The following is a 19,724-nucleotide window of genomic DNA, read 5'->3' as shown; positions in this document are numbered from 1 at the left end:
TGCTCGGTTTCTATTCCAGTAAATTCTATTAATTTCCTTTCGAATGACTCCTATCCCAACTTTGCTCTCCCTTTTTTTTACTTCTTTTTTGTACCGGGGCTAGCGGGCTATCAGAACATCATAGAGCTACTTAATTGTTCATTTTATAGGAAATTGATACATATAGTCGCTTTTGTAATTAATCGTCTCTTACTAGGTTGCTAGCTACCACTGCAACCCGGACAAAACACAATTTTAGGATAAAATCAAAATTGCATTTTCGTATACCAGGTGATGAATAACGTCATAGCCGTAGGGTATGACATACACTAATGCATAAATTTCAGGGATATATGCAATGGAAAATACCTTGTTCGTGCTGACTTAAGTAACTATGTAATTGAAACAAAAATGATTCATGGAAATATCTAGAAAACGCAAGTTTTTGGTATATAAATTTGTAAATATATAGAACTGAACACATTTTTGCGTTGAAAAGACCTAGAACAGAACTCGTCGATGCTCTTAAGGGCAGAATAGTATTCTGTTAAGTATCCTTCTCAGTCTGAACACTAATATTCATAACAACACAACTGTCATTTCAGAAATATGTAAAGCTTTATAAAAATAGCCCCTAGTAACTAAAATGTTAAAATAAATCATCATTTTTATGATGATGCAACAAACTTATCTTTTGGCAAAATTACATATAAAACTGAAAGCTGGTACATTTCAAATAGTTAAAGGTTGCAGGGGTAGCTGCAACCTAGTAAGAGACAAACACGTCACATACTAACAAAAAAATAGCTTAAAATTCCTAAAAATGGTGTTAGATCGAAACACAAAGAGCACCATTAGAACCACCTTGTCTGAAAACTCCTTTAAAGGAAAGTTATATCCCTTGGTTTGAACAACAAGGAAAATTTATTGGCTTGAAAAACAAGAAAAGTGGCTGAAACCACGATATCCTGCATTGCAAGCATCTTTTTCCGTTTTTCCTCCACTGTTAGTGAGGCAGTGGAACATCATAGAGAGCTGTTCAATGGCTCATTTTAAAAGGAATCGCTACATATAGTGGCTTTTATAATTAAAAAAAAAAGTTGAAATGAAATCAACTTTTCAAGAAAAAATGCATTTTCGTATACAAGATCACGCTGCAACCTATTAAAAGAGGAACACGACCAATAGTAACCAAACAAAATAGCCCAAAACCCCCTAAAAATGGTGTAAGATTGACACACAAAGTACATTATATAAACTAAAATAATATTTTTAGGGTTTTAACAACAATTCTACCTTTTGAATTGAGACCAAAAAAATACCTGAATATTTTAAAATTTACTTTATTTCAGTTTTCAATTTAAAATCTTTAAAATTATGAAATAAAATGAAAAATATTTATAGTGTCTTAGCAACAATTCTAATTTTTTAATTGACACTAAAATGCCTGAAAATTTTAAAATAAGTTTTATTTTAATTTAGTCTATAAAGAACTCGTTGCAGCATTTTATCAGTAAAAGCTAAACATTAAAGCGTTATTTAGTAAAGGCTATTATGGTCTCAAGTAAAGAAGGTAAACGAAAGTTACATAAAGGATTGGTATACTTCATTATAAATGTAGATTATGTAAAATTCATTAGTATCATGGTTGTAGAGATAGCTGAAACAAACCAAACTGAATTAGCCAGCAGAATCCAGGTTGTAGCGATAGCTAGCAACCTAGTAAGAGACAATCACGTCCCATACTAAGAAATAAAATAGCCCATAACCCCTGAAAATAGAGTCAGATCCAAACACAAAGTATGCTACTAGAATTGCCATGTCCGAAACCCTGATGTAGGAAAGTTACAGCGCCTTGGTTTGAATAACGAAGAAAATCCATTGGCTTGAAAAACAAGAAAAGTTGCTTGAACTGATATTCTGCCTGCTAAACCTCTCCCTGTTCTCAGAAGAAAACTTTTCCTTCAGTAAATAAATTGGATAATGAGGAGGTTGTGTTTGAACTCTCACGGTCTCTTGCGTCTTCACGGTCGGACGCCATCTCAAAGAAGACGATCGTTCGAGGACGATTCAATACCCAGTAATTCACTTTATTTTAAATACTGTTTTTAAAGCACCTAGGATATGAAAATAATAATAATTTTTGTATCCCTGGGCCCACCTTACGTCTATTCATACCTTAAAACCGCGATTTTCTAAGATGCTGTTTAAAAACTATGAAATTCTTGCGGCAGCATTATATTTTCGTCTGTTTCCTCGTAGAAGCGAAATATTAAATAAGCAATTCTAAATAACAATTGCTAGGGCACGTTCTGTGTTGACACTAGACATTTTCATTGACATTGTGTAGCAATCAATTATGGCATTCAAGTTGTATCTACTTTTACTGATTTGAGTTCTGATCAGTATTGTTGACACTGACGACTTCAACAACAATTATGTCCAGCTGGAGAAAGTCAGTATTCTATATACATTACTAGTCAATTTCCAGAGTTCTTTGTGCATATTTGAACTATTCAAGTAGCAACAGCTGCATAACTTGAGCAGCGAGAAGAGTCCCTAGTTCTACTTGACAACAGACATAATAATATGATGATATTCTGCATCGACGACATCTTTTTTTAATTCAGTTTTGTTTTTTGTTTGTTTGTTTTTTCACGGCTAGCGGGGCACTGGAAAATCATAGGGAGCTATTTAATGGCTCATTTCAAAGTAAATTGATATATTTAAAAACCTTATATATATACAAGGATCGAACTTGTGGATCGTGCTCAGGACCGTGCAGTATTAAACTTTACAATATTAATCACAAATTTAATAATACATTCTTTGGGGTAACGAGCCACTTTGCGGTAACGAGTCAGCTTCTTCATTTCCTCCAATCCCACAGTGTGCAGTAAACCATATAAATAAAACTGATATACCCTTTCTTGATAATTAATTTTAAAAACTTTTTCCACAAAGCAACTTTTTCAAAGAAAAGTAAATAGCTCCATTAAACAAAAAATGAGCAGAAATAAATTCAAATAATCTTCCAAGCGTAAAACTATCACAAATCACCATCAATAAATAAATGAAACTCAAAACGAGCAAAAATTAACGTGAATAGGGCTGACAAACCCCATGGATTCTCAAGACCAGGACACAATTAGCATTTTACTGAAAAAAGACTTAAAGACCGTGGATTGTCAGTTTAATATACATATACTGATATTTATTTCATACATTTTTAATACTTCTTTATTTATTAAGCTCAAAAAAGTAAAACATTTAAAATATGTTTTGTTTTCAGTAAAGTGCAAATTATCACTTGGTTTGGGTTTGGATGTGTTTGGGGAAACGATGGACGTGCGGCGAGGGGGGGGGAGGGCTGTTTGCCCTCCAATCACTTTCGACTATTAAAAAGGGCATTATCCCTTTCAATTGCCAATCAAATGAGCCCCTTTCAAAATTTCTACGACAACTCCTTCTATACGAAGTGCCTTGGTCGAAAAAACAAAAATAACCCAAAATAAATAAATAATATATTGTTCCCACGTCGCTCTTTACTTAGACAGTGCTATTAAGCTGTCGATGATTGTGTAACCAAAGTTTCAATCTGGATGGCAACATTTCTTACTTGTTGTTACTGGTGTGAAAGGTAATCCAGAGCTGGTAGCTGGTAGTGGTCTGGATGGCAACATTTCTTACTTGGTGTTACTGGTGCGAAAGGTAATCTAGAGCTGGTAGTGAATCCAGAGCTGGTAGCTGGTAGTGGTCTGGATGGCAACATTTCTTACTTGGTGTTACTGGTGCGAAAGGTAATCCAGAGCTGGTAGCTGGTAGTGGTCTGGATGGCAACATTTCTTACTTGGTGTTACTGGTGCGAAAGGTAATCCAGAGCTGGTAGGTAATCCAGAGCTGGTAGCTGGTAGTGGTCTGGATGGCAACATTTCTTACTTGGTGTTACTGGTGCGAAAGGTAATCCAGAGCTGGTAGTGAATCCAGAGCTGGTAGCTGGTAGTGGTCTGGATGGCAACATTTCTTACTTGGTGTTACTGGTGCGATAGGTAATCCAGAGCTGGTAGTGAATCCAGAGCTGGTAGCTGGTAGTGGTCTGGATGGCAACATTTCTTACTTGGTGTTACTGGTACGAAAGGTAATCAAGAGCTGGTAGGTAATCCAGAGCTGGTAGCTAGTAGTGGTCTGGATGGCAACATTTCTTACTTGGTGTTACTGGTGCGAAAGGTAATCAAGAGCTGGTAGTGAATCCAGAGCTGGTAGCTGGTAGTGGTCTGGATGGCAACATTTCTTACTTGGTGTTACTGGTGCGAAAGGTAATCCAGAGCTGGTAGGTAATCCAGAGCTGGTAGCTAGTAGTGGTCTGGATGGCAACATTTCTTACTTGGTGTTACTGGTGCGAAAGGTAATCAAGAGCTGGTAGTGAATCCAGAGCTGGTAGCTGGTAGTGGTCTGGATGGCAACATTTCTTACTTGGTGTTACTGGTGCGAAAGGTAATCCAGAGCTGGTAGGTAATCCAGAGCTGGTAGCTGGTAGTGGTCTGGATGGCAACATTTCTTACTTGGTGTTACTGGTGCGAAAGGTAATCCAGAGCTGGTAGTGAATTCAGAGCTGGTAGCTGGTAGTGGTCTGGATGGCAACATTTCTTACTTGGTGTTACTGGTGCGAAAGGTAATCCAGAGCTGGTAGGTAATCCAGAGCTGGTAGCTGGTAGTGGTCTGGATGGCAACATTTCTTACTTGGTGTTACTGGTGCGAAAGGTAATCCAGAGCTGGTAGGTAATCCAGAGCTGGTAGCTGGTAGTGGTCTGGATGGCAACATTTCTTACTTGGTGTTACTGGTGCGAAAGGTAATCCAGAGCTGGTAGTGAATCCAGAGCTGGTAGCTGGTAGTGGTCTGGATGGCAACATTTCTTACTTGGTGTTACTGGTGCGAAAGGTAATCCAGAGCTGGAAGTGAATCAGTGCAAACATACTTCCGATGTCTGTTTGACTTGAAGGGCAATATTGATTGCAATAAGCTTAGCAGAAAAATTGTCAGGGCAGGGGCAAAAACGGTAGAAAAGAGATAGGCTATGGAAGGGTATAACAGCTGCACAACTGTGTGTTTTTCCATCTTTAAGCCATCCAAAGATAAATTGATCAGTACTTTGGGCAGTTCTTCATTTTTTGTGACACTGATCACATAAATAATAAGTTCACCAATTCCTCTGGAGGCCCTAGAAGGAACATCATCTAAACAGTCAGTGTGCGATTCTTCATGAATTCTTTCATGCCAGGAAGGCATAGGAATCTCTGGAAAGAGAGCATCTCGTTTGGCTTAAAACAGGGATCAGGATTGTGGCGACTAATGATTACTTTGTAGATATCCGGATTGCAGCGGTAGCTAGCAACCTAGTAAGAGACGATCACGTCCAATACTACAAAATGTGATAGCCCATAACTCCTGAAAATAGTGTCAGATCGAAACAGGAAAGTTCCAGGAAAGTTACGGTCCCTTGGCTATAGTAACGAGGAAGATCTATAGGCTTGAAAAACAAGAAAAGTGACTGCAACCATGATATTCTGTATCGTTATAGTAAAGAACCAATTCCAAACCATGGTTGCAGCAGTAGCTGCAATCTAGTAAAAGGAGAACATCAGCCTATAGTAACAACACGCTTGGGAAAAAAAATGCCTAATGAGAAAAAACTGTCATCTGACATTGGTTCAGGAATGGCAACTATCATTTCGGTTAATCTTAAAAGTAAAAGTTTATATCGACAAGAAACTTATGGTGGTTTCGAAGAAGTCCGAACTCCCTCGAGAATGGCGTCAGATCGAAATGAAAAGTGCACCATTAGAATCAGCATGGCCAAAAATTTTATTAAGGAATGATGCTAACTTTAATTAACGATAAAGGAATAGGCAAACTTTTCTTGTAAATACTTTGTTGCCACGAACTGTTAGTAATGAGAAATTCGGGCAATTAGTAACCGAACTATACAAAAAAACAGCTTTAATACAATTGAATACGTCAAAATAATCGGATTTTATGCTGATTCCAAATGTATAACATTCATTGAGTTTAAAGCTATTAATCACGAGCTACCACCCTTAAGAAAATTTTCCTCATTTTTGAAAAAAGGGGGAAGCACCCACAAAAAGGCACGTGATCTTTCTGAAAATCCCATCAATAGATTCAACCTATCAGAGAGCATTCATTTAAAAATGAATGCTTTAATGTTTAATGGTTTAATTTAATTTTTTTAATTAATGGTTTAATGGTAAACCATTTAACGGTTTACAAAATATTTTGTTCCAAATAAAAGATCCTCCTTAGTTGTTTCTTCTTTGTTTTTGTTTTTTACTTTCCCCCCGGGGTAATATTTTCCCCAGGGATGATATTTACCACAACGAACTTCTATCATTAGGATTAATCGAAATGATAGTCACCATTCCTAAATCTGGTTCAAGTGGCGATTCTTTCTAACTTTACAGTTTTTTTTCGAAACGAGTTTTAAATTTTCGGCTATTATGGGTTAGAGTTCACTCTTTATTAGTTTGCCCCTACGAGGGCAACTATGACTGCACCACGAACTATTTAGAACGGGTCTGATAAGCGTCGGATTCACTTAAACCCGGTAACCATAGAAAAGCGTACAAAAATAACTGAAACCATAATATATTTGATTGGCTATTATTCTGCTCCTGAGTTTACACAAAGGTGCACGGGATTAATGTTGTTATTCCTTTCAAACTGTTGAGACTAAGATGTGGTCAAGCAAGCATTTGATACTGTTTATGGCAGTGGTGATTACGAGTTGGGATTAATCTGATAAGTAACCTTTGCAATACTAGAACACTTCCTTCGTAGACGCTCAAAGAATCACTTACTTTTTCGATTATCTCCTGGAGATGTTTATTCTTTTCCTTTCTTGGCTTCTCTTCTTTCGTCTCTTCTGATTCACCTTTCTCTTTACCAAGCTTTCCAAACTTTTTAACATCTCCTGAAAAATAGCAAATTGTGTACAGAAATCATCCCCCTTTTTTCCAGAATATAACAACGCTGTTTAAAAATTAAAATCATAAAAGAAAATTAAGGTTGCAAAAAAACAAACAATAGGGGTAATTCAGCACTTTAATTAGAAACGATAAATGTTTCCACAAAAAGAAAAGTATAGTCTGAACATAGTAAACTGAAAAGAACCATATATTAGCGCTTGAACAGGTCTCTTTAAAAAATGATTAAGAAACTCGAGACCCATTGATTGCGAAAAGAGCATCGAATCAACGTTTCAGTTGCTGGACCTTTTCACAGGGACGGGTACCAACCCTATCGCTCAACCTTGCGATAGCTAGAATCAGACCCTGGACCCGTATGGCCAAGCTGATGAATCAGCTGGTCCCGTAGGATCAATCGAATATTTTTACCACATATTTAACTTTATCTGAAAAAGTCTCTTTTCTTAGATTCTTTTAATATAGATGTTGAAATTCGATTTATAAAAAAACTGAATGCAATATCAGGAATGTACACAAAAATTTACTTCCAGAAGGAAACGAGTTCGTCAAAAGCCAAGAAAAATCAGGTTTTTTTTAAAAAAATTGATTAGTAATTATCTAATTCCATCTTATTTTTTCTAAAAAAAAATAATTTTTCTTATTTCTAATTTTATTCCTTTTTTTCTATTTTTAAACGAATCTAAAAATTTTCTGTTTTTTCGTAGTTTTTAGAAAGATTGTTCTTATTAGTGAAACTCGACAAAAGATATGAGAGAAATTGGAAGAACTCGGAGAGTCCGCATGGGCTCAAGCTTGAGAGAGCCCGGGCCAAGCATATAATCAGAGGATATAATTAGTCTACTTATTATAATAAACATATAATTAGCCTACTAACTTACAATCTCTACTCTAAGGCTAAGTGTGCAAGAATATGTCAAGAATATCTATAGCCCGTTTTCAATTTTAGAAGGACTTGAAGACTGTTTTTATTGGGAGCCGGTGTCTCCCCCGGAAAATTCTCCCCGCGAAAAATTCCCCCCATGGAAATTTCCCGAGCAAATCTCCACCCCCAGCACCACACGACACCACTCCACGACAAATTGAGCATACCTCCACCCCCCCCCCCTTTCTTAGAGCTAATTCGGTATTTATCTGAAGTCTCAATGAGAGTTAGGATATTTTTGGCCCCCTTTGAGGCATCTACCCCCTCCCTGAGTGTTAGGCATTTTGACTAGTTTGAACAAGATGACAATTACAAAATATTGACCATTCTTGAGGAGAGGGGGCACATAAAAAGAGCAATGGGGGGGGTGCCCCCAAGTCTCTCTTCAACTCCTCTCAACTCTCAACATATATTGAAAGTTTCAACCTAATACCATCAGCCGTTGCATAGATATTGCTAATATTCCCTTTTCACAACCAGCAAGGACAAAGTGTGTTTTGATTTAATTGTTAACAATGAGAAACTTCCATAAATTATATTGCTTGAACCGGAGGCTGCCCGAGGGGGGGGGGTCAACCCCGGAGGCATAGTAAATTAATCTTTGATTTAGTTTGAATAAAATGGCTATCTCAAAATTTTTGTCGGATGCATTTGGGTGAAAAAAGGCGTGGGAGGGGGATGGTTGCCCTCCGATCACTTTTAAATCTTAAAAAGGGCACTAAAACTTTAGATTTCCAATTGAATGAGCCCCCTCCGAAGTCTTCAAGAACACCATTCCCATAAAAACTTTATATCTTTACAATGGAGAGCTTGCGTAGCTTACAGCCTTTGTCCTGGGGGCTGGAAGGGGAATGGGCAAACCCAAAGGCATGGTTATTTTACCTTTGGACTATTTCCAACAAAATGAGAATCTCAAAATTTTGATCGCATGCGTTTGTGGAAAAAACGGTGTGGGGTGTGGCTTGTTACACAAAAATTACTTTTGACTCTTAAAAAGGGCACTAGAACTTTTAATTTACAAATCAAACAGGCCCTCTCTGAAGTTTATACGACCATCCCTTCCATATGAAGTGTCTCTGGGAAAAAAAAATAATAAACAGTAACTACCCAGTACTAGACCACATGCTATTGCTATTGAACAGAAAAACAACCTTATGTTTCAATTCTTTTTCTTAAAATTATTCCAAGATTAATTTTTTTTTTTTTTTTTAAATAGCACCCATTTTTAGAAAATTGCACACATTTTTGTATTTTGCCTGCGCTGAACATATCAATAACTTGAGTGAGAGAAACTAAAACTTAACTTTCAGCTACTGATCTCTCCATCCAACTCCAAAACCCTAAAACAAATAAATTAATGTACAGGCATCAAAAGTGTTTCTAAGCTCATTTTTGACTTATTTTTCATTTCTGCTTTGTTTTTTTTTTTGTGAAATCTTGACAATCAGTCTAATATTCTTTACATCCATTTCTATTCCAAACGGCGTGTTCCTTAGCCAGAAAAATCATCGATGAATGAATAACAGATATGGCAACTATTTAAAAGTATTCCATTAAAAATGTTGCGCTTAATATTATTGTGTGAAGCCAATGCTCAGATCGGCGGTAGATTCAAATACTTCCCCCGTGTATGTGGGCTGCTTAGGTGTATGGTAGCACTTGACAAAGCTGCTTACTACTACTGCTACTACTACTAACAACGCAATGCAGCACCAAGCCGCCTGAAGCCAATACAACTACGCACGCTCCTTCTCCATCCCAGTCAATTCAAAGCCTCCCTTTACACCCTCCCAAGAAGTTCCAATTTCCCTTATATCCTTCCTTACGACCTCCTCCCACGCCATTCGGGGAAGACTCAATTTCTGTTTGGCCTTAAATGGTTGGCCAAAAAGAACGATCCTAGCCATCTCAACCTTTCTATCATTACAGCCCTAGAAAGCGGGATACAGCCACATTTATCGTATAGCTAACTGTTTGACATAGGTCCAGTAAGAAGGGTGCCCAAAAAAAATCCGTAGACAGTCCCTCTATAAAATATCTAACAAATCATCCTCTGTCTGCCGGGGCGCCCACGATTCAGAACCACGCTTGACCACTGCGGATTACTGTAGCTGATTAAGCATTAAGTGTGCTTAATGTTTTTGGTGAAGACAACGTTCAGACTGGCATTAAATTCGGATAGTTCGCACGTGTATGTGGGTTGCTCTATAAATTTTAAATTTATAGAGTTACGCCTGTTATTTTGCTGAACAGGTCATGTAAAATCAAGCCTTTTCACGGTTACATAAATTTGTCATCAATTACTATGACGATTTCTAGTTTATTTTCATATAATCTCAATAAATAAGTATTCAAAGAAAGTTGCTACAAGAGAAAATTTCTAACTCTTATTTCTTTCTTTTCTTGTGGGCAAGGCTTTTTTTTATGTAATTAAATAGTTATTTCAGATCATATAAATTTTGGACAGTCGAAATGGCCATAAGGTTCACTGATACTTGTGTATTATATGCCACTCAAGTCCTGCTTTTAATTAGAACATGCTTCTTTGACGCCCAATCCTAAAGAAATATCACAAAATATGAGTTCAAAAATAAAGAGTTCAAAGTGTGAAGAGCTAAACCAGTTTAAAAAGGATTATAATTTGAACTATTCAGATAGTGATTTCATTGTTACGAAATTAAATTTACCTGAATGCATCCATACAGGTAGTTTCGTTTGCATCCTAAACTAGTTATTGCGTGATTTCAAATGTTCATGAAAAAATTTTTGCGGATAATAACAGCAGGATAATCGTTTATCGTGAGAGAATTGGCAGATTCGGAGCTGAATTTTACAAAATGTTCGGGATTTCAGCTGTTTGCCGTGATTGACGGCCGATTTAGAAAATTGCACGTTTTGCTCCACGTGGATAAAATAAGGAGCTTTCAAGGGGAGCACTTTCTTTTGTATACTATAAATTTTTCGGCAGGGTTTCATTGAAAATGTCAAAAAACGAAAGAAGCAACAAGAACTTGACAGTTCAAACATCTCAAATGTTCTTTTACGAACATTGGTGGAAGAAATGTCAATCAAATTGTTTACCGAAAAAAAAGCTATTATTTCGGCAACAGTAAAGGATAACTCAACTGCTCTACAAGGTCTAACTGATAGTATGAAAACCGTGGAAAACCCATTACTGGAAGTGGAAAAATCTGTGACGGATTCAAATAAGGAAATAGCTGAATTAAAGCAGCAAATTCTGCCATAGAAGATGAGGCGTCAAATCTAAAGGTGCAAATTTCGGTTTTGGCTAATGAAAATGGTAGGTTAACAACCAGGTTGTCTGCAGTTAATCATAATCTCCAGCGAGTAGAAAGTAAAGAAACTCGCAAGAACGTGATTTTATGGAATGTTTTGGCAAGCGATATGGAATCAGCCAAAAATGTGTTGGAGAAGGTTGTTAAAGAAGGGTTAGAATATGGGCAGAACTGCGATTTCTCAGTTTTGGGATATGGAAAAAAGAAAAAATTTATCAAGATTGAGATGCATAGTATAGAGACTCGACTGGCATTGCTGAAAAACGCTAAAAAACTAAATACAAAAGTTGTCATGAACTTTTCAAATATATATTTGACGGATGATATGTCCCTTTCGGTTAGAGAAACTCGTCAGAAATTACTAGCACTTAGAAAGAAAATTGACGACTCCCAAATTCGCGAATTGGACGTTTGGGTTACAAAGTCAGTACCACCTCTTTTGTGCATTTGACGTAATGCAAATGCTCCTGTGGATAAGTATACGATGGAACAGATCCCAGACAATTTTCTAAGCAATATAGTGATCAACAGTAAAAATGTTCAAATACCAGAATAACCTATGCATTATGAAAGTATGCACGAGTGGAGTGCATCAAGGGATGCTTGGAAGAAGAAAAAAAAAATTGAATTTTGTTGTGAAAAATGAAGTTGGTTGTTTTGTTATTTATTATTATTTTTGTTATTTATTTATTATAGTGGTTATCATATGAGGTTATAAGTTTTTTTTTTCTTTCTTAATTTTAATTTATGAGATGGAAATAATAAGTTTTTATGTTCGTTATTATTTCATTTAGTTGTTGTGTTATAATTTCTTATTTGTCTGATTTTGTTGCCTGATTTCTGGGGGGGGGGGCCTTTTTTCTTTTTTTTTTTTGATTTAGTAGTTGATGATATATATATATATATATATATATATATATATATATATATATATATATATATATATATATATATATATATATATGTATGTATATATATGTATGTATGTATATATATATGTATGTATTATATATATATATTATTTTTTTTTTATTATTATTATTATTATTATTATTATTATTATTATGTATGTATATATATATATATGTATGTATATATATATATGTATTGTATTATTATTATTATTATTATTATGTATGTATGTATGTATGTATGTATGTATGTGTATTATATATATATATATGTATGTATGTGAGTGTATGTACGTATGTATGTGTATGTGTGTATGTATATATATATATATATATATATATATATATATATATATATATATATATATATATATGTATATTATTTATAAGTGACACTGGATGTAGTGATTATTTTTCAATTGAGCCCTAAAGTGTCTCTCTATGACGTTTTAGTTCCCAATTAGTGGCGAATGAATAAATGCAGAGAAGAGGAAATGACGGGCGAAGTGTTAGATTTATGTTGTCATTGTTTCCAATGAGAAATTGTGAATTTCCTTGTTTTCATTAATTTATTTCAGATTTTTGGGGCGTTTTTTCCCTTTTTTGATAATCAGGCAAATTTTCTCAGGTTCATAGCTTTTGATGGGGAAATGCTAAAGATTTTTTTATTAGTTTTAATTTATGTGATGGATGTAATAAGTATTTATTTTCATTATTATTACATTTAGTTGTTGTGTTATAATTAGCTAGGTTAGGTGCTAAAAAAGAATGATGATAGTGATGAAAGAGGAAAAAACATGGAAAAGTGATCCAGGAGTGTTTCTTAGTTATATTTATATTAGTGTTCGAGTTTGATAGTTCATATAGTGAAACTTCGCCGACGGGCTTCGTAGTATATGGTTATTATGGTACGGTAAATGCCAGGGATTAATAAAAACTTGGCACTAATAGAAAATAATAGGGTAAACTTTTATGAAGAGGTTGATAGGGTGCTCCAGGATGGTGATGATGTGTGAAGTATGACACAGGGACCACAAGTGAGGTATGCTTTCCCCATTGATATATTTTCACCCAATAACCCTGGGAAACCTTTGCTGATGCATTTGAATTGTCGAGGGTTAAATAGTAGTTTTAGGTACATTTCTGAGTTGTGTGATAGTGTGAGTGATATAAATATTGTTGGGTTGACTGAGACTTGGCTTAATGATCGAAATGACTTGCTACTTGATATTAATGATTACTCGTTTTATAGGAAGAATAGAATAATATGTCAACATGGTGGACTTGCAGCATATGTAAAGTTAAGTCTTACTTCTAAGGTAAGAGAAGATTTATCTGTATCTTTTGAAATGGTATTTGAGAGTATGGTTTTGCAGGTTGATATGAAAAAGGATACATTTCAATTAGTAATTGAATATAGAATCCCTTCAAATTTGTTACAACAATTTGTGTATTATATGGAGTCGCAGGTGATACAACTACTATCTTTGGCCCATTGTTTTGTTATGGGTGGTTTTAATATTGATATAAAGGATAAGAAAAATGTTGTTCCTAATAATTTTTGTAATCTTATGTATAGTTTTAATCTTCACCCAGTACTTGATGTGTGTACTCGTATTACTGAGACGTCTGAAACTTTGATAAACAACATTTTTTCGAGTGTTAAATACGATAGCCCAATTGTAATCTCAAATGATGTTTCCGATCACTGTTCAATTATGGTATGTATAGATATTGGAAAAGACATGAATAATGATTCTTAGAATAGAAATAGACAATACTCTTATTTTGATAAATTAAGTATTAATGAAATTAAAGAGCGACTTGAGGAATGTGATTGAAGTTGTTTAAGCGAATGCGCAAATTATGGTGACAGGTTTGCACTGTTGTTATGAAAAAGTTACAAATTTGATCAATGAAGTGTGTATTAAGACAACTATAAAGAAAAAAAATGAAAGAAGTGCAAAAAAGCCATGGGTATCCTGCAGTCTTTTGACTAGGATCAAGAGGGGGCATGCATTGTATAAAGCTAGCAAAATTTCTGACCGAGAATTAGACCCAAATATTTATAAGAACTATGATAACGCGCTCAATAAAGTGTAAAGAAAAGCAAAAAAGGATTATTATTCAAGAATATTTGAGTCATGTAGAGATAGCTCTTTGAAGACTTGGAAAGTTATTCGGTCAATAATTGGAGGAATTGACAAGAAGCCATGTGGAAGTGAACAATACCAGGCAGATTTTAATGAAAAACTGGCCGATCATTTTTCTAACGCAGGTAATGAAATTAGACAGTCAGTAAGTATACATCAAAACGAAGGGTCGTTTCACCAGTATATTGGACCAGCTAGTAAAAAAAGTATGTGGCTGCAAAAGACGAATGAAAGTGAAGTTTTAACAGTGATTTCTGGAATAAAAAACAATTCCGCTGGATCAGATTTTCTATCCCTCCGCTTCCTGAAAGAAATTTTTCCAGTTATTAAGGATCAACTTGTCGAACATATTAATGGGTGTTTTAAGGATGGAATCTTCCCTCAGCCGTTTAAAACTGCAAAAATAGTGTCAATTTTTTAATCAGGTGACCGAGAAGATCCCAGCAACTATAGACCAATATCACTGCTTCCGATTATAGCTAGAATAATGTAGAAGATATTATGCCTAAGGATGATGAGACATTTCTAGAGAAGAAAGGATTTTTCTTTAAGAACCAATTTGGTTTCAGAAAAAAACATTCTACAGAGCATGCAGTTCAGTTTCTTACAACGTTGGTCAACAATGGCCTTGATAAATATCTTAAAGTCATAACTTTGTTTTTAGATATTTTAAAAGTGTTCGATTCTCTGAGCCAAGAAATTCTATTGAGTAAATTAGATAATGCTGGTATAAGAGCAAGACCTCGGAATCTATTGAAGTTTTACCTAACTGATACAAAATTATATTTGAATGATGAAAAACCAGCTACATATGAATATGATGTCGAGTCTGGAGTCCCACAGGGATCTCCCCTTGGTCCACTATTATTTGCTGTATATATTAATGATCTATGTGGAGTTTTATCTAATATTGTTGATTCAATAAACAGTGGAGACCCAAATGTGATCCCTGTAAAAGCGTTAGTTTTATTTCCTGATGATACTAGTTTTACGATATGCGCAAGAACTGAAAAAAAGTTGATCCGAGCAGTTGAACATGATATAAGTTTGATTGGAAAGTGGACTAGGTTAAATAAGCTGAAAATAAATTTTAAGAAGTGTAATTTTGTGTTGTTTGCTTGTTCTCAAAAGTATTATCCTTGGATAGATAAGTTGAGGTGTGGGAGTTCGTTTATTAATAGAATACGCTCGACTAGGTATTTAGGGATTATTGGGGATGAGACACTTAGTTTTTCAGATCATATAAGCTGTAAGCAGCTAAAATTTACCGAAGTATTGGATTTATTAGTAAGTCAAATCCCATTTGTCCGAAAATTTTCCTCAGACTTTTATAATTTTCACTTGTCAATCGTTACCTTTTATATTGCTGATCAATATGGTCTCCAACTTTTCAATCCCATCTGAAACGACTTAGAGCTTTGCAGAATTCTGCCATTAGGATTTTAGCAAATTATGGAACGAGAGATTCAGTGAGAAATGCGTATTTGAAACTGAATATTCTTCCTCTAGCAGGTATTTTCCTTTTCTATCCATCTATGCTAATGTTTGATATTACTAATAACTTTACCTCAGAGTGTTTTAGTGGCATGTTTATAACTGGTGTGGATCTTCACAATTATAATACAAGAAATGCAGATGCTTTTCGGCGGCCGCAGTGTGAAACAACCCGGTCAAAGTTCTCTGCTCGGCATGTTATGCCGAGCTCCTGGAGTCATTTACCAATTGGGGTTGTGCGTGAGCATGACCGAATTATTTTCCGGGGAAAATTGAGGGATTTTTCTAATAATATTTATCAGTTTGTTTGATTTTTTTTTTTTTTTTTTTTTTGATTTTTTTAGTAGTGCCACAATGGAATTTTTATTTGCGTTGTTTTGTTTGCCCGTCGGCGGGGGGTAATGTTTTGTTTTTGTTTATTTATATTGAATTATGTGTAAGTTGGAAGTTGGCCTAACGAACCGAAAGGTTCCTTGGCGTTTGTTTTTTTTTAATTTATGTCTAAATAAAATTATGCTCCTTAAAAAAAAAAATACTTTAGAAACAAATTTGTGCTATATATTTGCACATTAGGGGGTGGGGGTAAAGTATAGCAGGCAAGAAAAATGTGTTAGGTACAATTATTCTGCATATTATGAAGTAAGAATTTCTTCTGACTCCAAACTGTCCAAATACTTTACCACCCCCCCCCCCCCCTATTGTGCAAATATATAGCCCCAATTATGTATTTCTCATCTTTTGTCACTTCTCTTTTTCTTGTCTCACGCTAAGGTGAAAGAAACTAACGAAGAAACCGGTTTGTTCTCGAGTTTTATAAAGCGTGAACTTGAGTGGCGTATAATAAACAAGTACCGGTTCACTCTATAGAAACAGTATTCTTAACAGGTTTATTATTATTATTGTTATAATTATTTAAATGATTAAATTTTTTTTTAATTAGATTAATAAAGATTAAATTTTATTACTATTGTTATTATTCACAAGTAGGAGTTCTTACCTAGATTATCACATGGTTCGACGCTGATTTTGACTTGTCCAACAAAACTATTATCAAAATATTTCTGAGCATTTTCTGCCTCATCAGCGGTTTTAAATCCAATAAATCCGAAATGACGAAATTTGCCATCTTTTGAATACTTCAACTGAACATCAGTTACGGTACCTTTAGCACTAAATAATTCTCGAAGTTTTTGCTCAGTAACCTGGAATAAAAGAAAATATTTTATTCAGAAGATGCTGGCCCTTGAAATCCCCTATCCACTCTTTACGTAAAAATTTAGCACATTCTTCATTAGTATATAATACAATATGTATCATTAGTATATAATATCATTATATTATTATCATATCATTATTATATAATATCATTATATAATAGTTTAGTATCATTAGTATATAAAACAATATGTCATTAATTGGCACAATGGGTGAAAAGGAGGGTAGCCTCCCATACATTAAGTTTTTACTAATCATTTTAAGTTTAAACGTTGCTTTAATTTGAAAAAAAATCCAATTATATGGACCAGTCTTTCTTCACTTTTATTTCTTCAATACGAACTGTTTGAAATCAATCTTCTCCTTTTTGTCTGGGTTCGAAAAAAAAATATTTACAAGCAAAATTATTAATATTTTTTAATATTAAATTATATAAGTATATTATTCATTATTTAATTATATTATTTATTATATATATAACCCTTGCGACAGCCAGGAATAGAACCGCAGTACCCACAGTTGGCAGGCGCCGCTTTATCCACTCAGCCACTACAAGGTGTTCGGAAACTTTTTAGTGTGACCAGTTTTTATTAATGATTACGCTGGAATATAAAAGTTAATGTTACAGAACTTGTTTTGGGCGTAAACAGCAGCTGAATGATACTTTGAATGACACTAAATGAATGATACTTTGAATGCCACGTAGAACCGTAATAATAAATAAGCGAAACTAACTAATTAAATTTGACAATGCTTTTTGCCCGTAAAAATTCAAACATTAACAGCATGTTGGTTCTCAAAGATAACTACACATTCAAAGAAAAGCAACGCCTTCTTGAGCTGTTTGCTGCATTACCCTATATTTTAGCCTATTTTTCGCTGTATTTTCGACGTAATACCTTCAATTAGGTTTTTTTTCCAAGACCACACTGTCTTTCTATGACGAGCAAATAAACGTTCAAATGGGGATAAGTCCATTTATTAGACGGTGAAAATAGATACGAAAGTCTGGATATTTCAACCACATATACAGCGGTCATCATCAGGAAAAACACTAAAGTATTAAAATTAAAACTAACATACTCGTATTTATACAGAGCAAGTTAATAACTTCCGGTTCATTCCCTAGATTTGCCAGAGAGAGTTAAAAGTAAACATGTTAGTTTTAATTTTAATAATTGAGTGTTTCTGCTGATGACGACCGCTATATGTGGTCGAAATATCCAGACTTTCGTATCTGTTTTCAATGTCTAATAAATGGACTTATCCCAATTTCAAGGTTTATTTGTTCGTTTCTTGCTGTTTTTTTTTTTTTACTGATTTTCACCTATTCTTTTTTCATCCATTATTTCTTTTTTCTTTTATTTGGCATCCATTCTTACCAAAAAATGCATAAATGTATGTCTTTTCATTAAAAACCAAAATCCTGATTTTCCTAACTTTTAAGATATGTGGGTTATGTTAGTTTCCAAGTAACCTAACAATCAAAATTTTATTTTCAAACAAATTTTATTTCCACTGTTCTTCATACTTTAAAATTTGTTAGACGGAAGGCACTTAGAAACGGTAGAAAGATTCTTTTCTGAAAATTCTGACAAACCTGTTGTACGACCTAGAAGAATTTAGCTATATACTGGCATAGTTATTGAAGGCTAATTTTCATCTCCTATTTATTTATGCATAAACAGTCAGAGAAGGCTCTGCAGTTACTTGGGGTGGCAAGAAACCTCTTCTTATTCTGCTTCTTCTTGTAAAAAACAGTGTAATCCATTATACCAATACCATATTTTCACCCTGGGCTTAAAAAAAATCATTAACTAAAACAATTTTCAACAAAAAGAAATTAAACGCCAACTAAAAAAGAACATTAGAAAACTGAAAAAGAGAGAAAATATAAAACAACAAAAGACACTGAGTGAACAGCATGGTCAGCGGCCTTTATCAAAGTCGTATCCAGAACACTAGCAAGGAGTATGACGTGTCATATTCCTAGTAGCCTAAGAATGTGCATTTTCCGGGCATTTCGCATCCAAAGAGCGCATTATTTAAATGAATTTTTACTATTCAGGGGATAGGAGGGGATAATGTGAATGAATAAATAAAAAAATGGAAAGATATGGTTTTTTTCCAAGTCAGTGGAGCATATAATCTGGAAAACAATTGAAGACGTTAAATGAGATGTACAGAAACAGTAACTTTGGCGCAAATAGGAATAATTAAGCATACAACGTCTTGCTGAAAAAGAAAAAAAAAATGAAGCTAGACAATTTAAATTCGGATCTAAATTAATAAATATTGAAACCCAACCTTGCAAGCGGGGTCCAAAGAAAACATAAAAATACAGAAAAACACACCATCGGCGCATATAATAGGATCCAACACCTTCAAAATCATTTTGCTAGCCTCATCGTCGGCTCATCGTCTCAAAGACAAAGGGTCCATTAGCGGATTCTCCAAGGGAGCTAGCTATCATTGAAATCTATTGAGAATTTGTGGTTTGACTATGAAATTCGATAGAAAAGACAGCGAAACTGTATCGGCAAGGTGTTCAATCAAAGTGGGTAGCACCACAGGGAACTTCCAATTCTGAAAAATCAATCAAATGGCATTTCTTTTTAGCTGATTTTTGGAGTTTTCTAAGCAGGTATGCTAGAACATCTTTAGGGACTGCCCTATCCTGAACTTTAAAAAGAAAATTCTGCTTCCTTTAATTGAAGAAAAAATTATACCTTCTGATGAGATAAATATC

The 19,724-nt window shown here is 34.6% G+C and overlaps 1 protein-coding gene across 1 annotated transcript in view; it reads right to left on the bottom strand.

Moving 5' to 3' along the window:
- Window positions 1–19,724, bottom strand: part of LOC148947579 (putative RNA-binding protein 19) — a 191,742-nt gene that overhangs the window by 145,779 nt on the left and 26,239 nt on the right. Inside the window, exons 2-3 of the mRNA XM_089095315.1 lie at window positions 16,758–16,962; window positions 6,856–6,968 (exon numbers count right to left, since the gene is read on the bottom strand). Coding sequence (XP_088951441.1) covers window positions 6,856–6,968; window positions 16,758–16,962 — 318 coding nt within the window. The remainder of the gene's footprint in view (window positions 1–6,855; window positions 6,969–16,757; window positions 16,963–19,724) is intronic.

This window comes from Artemia sp. Qi Xiang Cuo, chromosome 10 (genome assembly GCF_049724085.1).
Source record: "Artemia sp. Qi Xiang Cuo chromosome 10, ASM4972408v1, whole genome shotgun sequence".
Lineage (NCBI taxonomy): Eukaryota > Metazoa > Arthropoda > Branchiopoda > Anostraca > Artemiidae > Artemia > Artemia sp. Qi Xiang Cuo.
The sequence above is the reverse complement of the archived record's forward strand: the minus strand, read 5'-3'. Positions and strand labels throughout refer to the sequence as shown.